At 41.3% G+C, this 4,868-nt stretch overlaps 1 protein-coding gene across 1 annotated transcript in view; it reads left to right on the top strand.

Annotated features, from left to right (window-relative positions):
• LOC145407916 (alpha-(1,3)-fucosyltransferase C-like) overlaps positions 1–2,696 on the top strand; it is a 26,088-nt gene extending 23,392 nt beyond the window's left edge. Inside the window, exons 9-11 of the mRNA XM_080278769.1 lie at positions 661–819; positions 968–1,154; positions 2,631–2,696. Of these exons, the coding sequence (XP_080134895.1) occupies positions 661–819; positions 968–1,154; positions 2,631–2,696 (412 nt within the window). The remainder of the gene's footprint in view (positions 1–660; positions 820–967; positions 1,155–2,630) is intronic.
• Positions 2,697–4,868: the final 2,172 nt, after the last annotated feature.

The following is a 4,868-nucleotide window of genomic DNA, read 5'->3' as shown; positions in this document are numbered from 1 at the left end:
TTTTGTTTATTACACCTTACTGTCCTATTCTGTGTTGCATAAATCCTCGCAATATCCCCGTACCCTGCGTAAATAGCGTACGAAAGGATTCTAACCAGCCATGACCAAAAATAAGTCACTAAAGAATAGGTGTTAGGGAGCTTTCATACCCGACGATAATACAAGCCTTAGGCACGTATTCTCGTCGGGTAAGGAGGCTCCCTAACACCCCCTCTTTACCGATTTATTTCAGATTCTGCTTCGTTACTATATTCTTGTGTGTTTTTCATACAATCTGTGTCGATTTTGAAAAGACATAAGAAGCAAACCAGGGGATATTAATGAGTAGTTAGGAAAATAAATCGTCAAGGAAGAGGTGTTAGGGACTAGGGAGCCTCCTTACCCGATGAGACAGCCTTAATTTGACCACATTCCCAGGTGAGCTTTGGCCAGTGAATGTGTGCCCCTCACCTCAAACACCTGTGTCAACATTCGCCCGTGTCATGTCACTGTTCACACCAATATTACTGGCCGCACCAACTTGGCTATGTACACCAGCATGCACGCCCAGTCAAATCTAGCCCATCCTAACCTAACCTAACCCAATCTTATCTAACTGCTAATCCATTCTAACTTAATCTAACCCAGTCTTCTAACCCAGTCTGACTTGATCTAACCCAGAGTGGACGTGATCCCAGTAGTGTATGGGCTGGGTAACTACTCGATACAGGCGCCTCCTCACTCGTACATCGACGCCCTCAGTTTCCCCACTGTAAAGGCCCTGGCGGACTACCTTATATACCTCAGCAAGAACGATACGGCTTATAATGAGTACTTTAGGTGAGTGGTTGGTGGCGATGATGGTGGTGATGAAGATAAGAATGATTATGATGGCGACAAAAGTGATACTAATAGTAACAGTAGCAATAAGGATGATGATGGTAATAATAATAATAATAGTAATAATAAATCCCTCCTACCTGCACAGATGGAAACGCTATCACTTCGTCGCGAATTACTGGGCCAGAGTTTCCCGCGCGTACTGTGATATGTGCGAGAGGCTCCACACAGACACCACCACCAAGACCTACAATATACACAAGTGGTTCGTCTCCAGCTCCCACTGCATCACACAGTCCTCCAAAGAGCTCAGCACCTTCATTCACGGGTATACTGTCAGTCTTGTGCCTCCCAGAGTTGCTATTCCTATACTCATCATATGCTTCCTTCTTACGGTCTTTTTCTGCGGCTGCATTGTACTGTTTTATGTGGGAGTAAACTTGAATATACTGTTACTAGCAAAGGTAAAGTGATGAGCAATATGTTCAAAGTTATACTCCCGTGTCTCCTAGATATTTCATTGTTATGCTCGTTATATGCTTCATTAAGGCGGTTTTCGGTAGTTGCATGATTGTTGCCTTATGCCCTTGTTCATTTGCGGATGTACTAATTATACTACACCAAATACACTCAGCAATATATCCACGAGTATACCTTTCTTCCTCTTGCATCTGCCATCGCTTGAGCCCTTCCGTATGTTTTAACAGCGGAAGTTTTTTGTATATATATACTAACTATACTACAGCGAATACACCCAGCAATATATCCTCGAGTATGCTCCTCTTCCTGCTGCATATGCCACTGATACGCCTGTTCTGTGTCTTATTGGCTGCGTTCTTCAGTAATTGCATGATGCTGCTATATCCCGGAATGCAACACGGATATACGCAAATCACCCACTCTCCCCCGTCACAATTTTCTGTCACTGCTTGGCGTGGTGTCTGATCACTTTATTTATTTATAGACAGTCGTGTGCTTTTAATGACCACTATCACCAAGCGCCATATTCTAAGTGAGCTTCTAGGTTTGGTTACACCTCTTCCTTTGCGATTTATTCTGCGTATTACAACTCAGTATCCTCATGTTTGTAACAGTTGAAAGTGATATATAGATATATAGATAGATGGATAGATAGTTATAGATATAGATATAGACAGATAGATGGATGGATAGATTGATAGATAGACAGAGATAGATACATACTCTCAAGAGCATGTTAAGGTGTAATATGCAAAATAAATCGCTAAGGAAGATGTTCTACGAACCCTTCTATACTACTTAACATACGGTCCCAAAATTCTGTATCCTAACTCTTCTCATATTAACTGGACTTAATACAATATGGACCATCATCCACTCACTTGATGTAGTGCTACCTACTTCTTCCTCCACTTTTTATCATTCTTTTGTCTGCCCTCCTCTCTTCCTACTACTCCCATTTTTCCGTCACTTTCTATTACTTTTCTTTCATTTTCAGGTGGCTTTACATTGAGTGACAAGCCTAATGGTTTCCTGGAAGCCAAGAAACCATTGTCTGCGCTGGGTGGTTACCATATAACCAACCCATACGTGCTCCCCACGTGTCAGTAGGTGGGTTGGCGGAGGGTTAGTGCCCCTCCCCGTAAAACAACTAACTTAAAGACAAGCGGGATTATGACGTCTGGCTATAATTTGAGAGAGAAAGAGAGAGAGAGAGAGAGAGAAAGAGAGAGAGAGAGAAAGAGAGAGAGAGAGAGAGAGAGAACATACCACCCTGCATGACCCCTAACCTGACTTAAACTGACCTATGCTCCACTCTCCCACCTTTGCAGAGCGTGACCCCCCCCCAGGAGCCTGTGACCCGCCCAGCAGCAAGGACAATGGCGCGAAACATTTAGTGTGTGTGTGATAGCAGAGAGTTGTCTTCGTAATGCCTCTTCGTTAGCTATTTATCCTGCAGGGTCCACCTGGCAGCATGAGAGAGAGAGAGAAAGAGAGAGAGAGATTGTTATAGTGTGTGTGGTAGATAATAGTTTAAGACATACAGTCTTGGCGGCCGTAACACCTTTTCCTTTGCGATTTATTATGCGTATTACAATTATCATTCTCTTTTAAGTGTATTTTTTCAACGTGGACGTAGATTACATTGGCGAAATACAAGAAAATAGTGAGGTGTTATGTAGTGAATAAATCGCTTGGGGAAAGGTGTTGGAAAATCTCCGAAGCCACTTAGACCCGCATACACGTTGCTTAAGGAGGCTCCCTGAGCACCTCTTCCTGGGCGATTTATTTTTGGAGACAGCTGGTTAATGTCCTTTTGTACGTCATCTATGCAGAGTGTGGCGATATTAGAAGGATTTATGTAATTCAGAGGAAAACAGTAATGTGTAATAAGCAAGATAAATCACTTAGGAAGAGGTGTTAGGGAGATTCCTTACCAGACAAGAATATGGGCGGTAGATCTTTGCAATCTTACTGACCCCAAGATTTCGTAAAGTATGTCTCTCCGCAGTTTATTCTGATTATTCTGGATATTATTCCTTAACCCTTCACCGCAGTGACGTTTCTCTCTCTCTCTCTCTCTCTCTCTCTCTCTCTCTCTCTCTCTCTCTCTCTCTCACCTAATGCTTAACCTAAAAAAATGTATGTTACTGATGCATTTTGTATAGGTATGAGAGAGAGAGAGAGAGAGAGATCTGTGACAAACAAGATCACTAAGGTGTCAACATAAATCGCAAACGAACATGTGCTACGAAGTCTCCCATGCAGCTAGAATACGGTCAGGTGAGTCTAGTCCGATAATTACAGGTGATATTAAGGCTTCATTCCAGGTGTCGGCCATTTTATTATTATTATTATGATTATGATTATGATTATTGTTATTATTATTAAGGTGTAGGGAGATTTTTCGAACTGCAGGTGTTAATTTATAGCCTCGTCAGGGTCCTTTCCCCACGGCGGGGTGCTGGGCAATAGGTGTGGCTTCCGGGTGGACGCCGCAATTGCTCCACCCAGAGTACACAACGCCTCAGCGTTTTTCAGTTTCGGCTCTGATTGTTTCAGACGATTATTTACCAGTTTTAAATTCTGTCCATAAGGAGGCCTTTTAATAAAACAGTTTCACATGTTCAGTGAGTTTCAGTGTGAGACTTCAGAATTGGCCGCAAGTGTCTGAAGATTGTCCCGTGCTGTTGCCTCTCTCTCTCTCTCTCTCTCTCTCTCTCTCTCTCTCTCTCTCTCTCTCTCTCTCTCTCTCTTGACAAACCAACCAAACCAGAAGCTAACAAAACAAACCAAGGCAGGTAATCTCACCGGTAAAGGAAGCTCCCTAACATGTTTTCCTAAGCGATTAATTTTTGTTTATTGCATCTTATTGTCCTATTCTGCGTTTCATAAATCCTTCCTGTATCGCCAGACTCAACATAAATAGCGTTCTAAGGAATTTTAACCATCCACATCCAAAAATAAATGGCTATGGAGGAGGTGTTAAGTTTCAAAATGGTACACATAACGTCCTTATTTATTTATTTATTTATTTATTTATTTGACAATTTTATTTATCTTATTGATTCATTTTTATTGTATTAATTTTATTTGTTCGTTATTATTTGTTTTATTTATTGATTTTATTTGTATTTTATTCATTTAATTTACTCATTTATTTTTATTAATTTAGAGATATTTTTCAAAGGGGGTTAAATAGCAAGAAAAAAAATTAAAACAAATGGAAGGATGGAAGAACACTTAAGATAAAAAAAAAATGGCTGTGCACGAACAAATGTGATACGGCTCAGTCTACTGGTGTGGGCGTGGGTGTGGCAAGGGACGTAGGAAGTGAAATAATGAAGAGATTGATAGCGTTGACTGGGCCGTACCCGCAGCACGCAGGACATCGCCAGACGGAGTGGGAAAGAAACGTTTCATATGGACCACCTTGCATTACTAAGGATTTTAAATTGGTTCTTCGTCACGCCTCTTCTTTAGCGATTTATTCTCTTCATTTCATAGCAGTAGTCTGTTATATGTTCATGATGCAAACTATGCCGATATTAAAGCGATATAAATAATAT

The sequence above is a fragment of the Coenobita brevimanus genome, chromosome 8 (assembly GCF_032717465.1).
Source record: "Coenobita brevimanus isolate Jiangsu-jjx chromosome 8, ASM3271746v2, whole genome shotgun sequence".
Lineage (NCBI taxonomy): Eukaryota > Metazoa > Arthropoda > Malacostraca > Decapoda > Coenobitidae > Coenobita > Coenobita brevimanus.
Note: the sequence above shows the minus strand (reverse complement) of the source record. Positions and strands in the feature narration are given on the sequence as shown.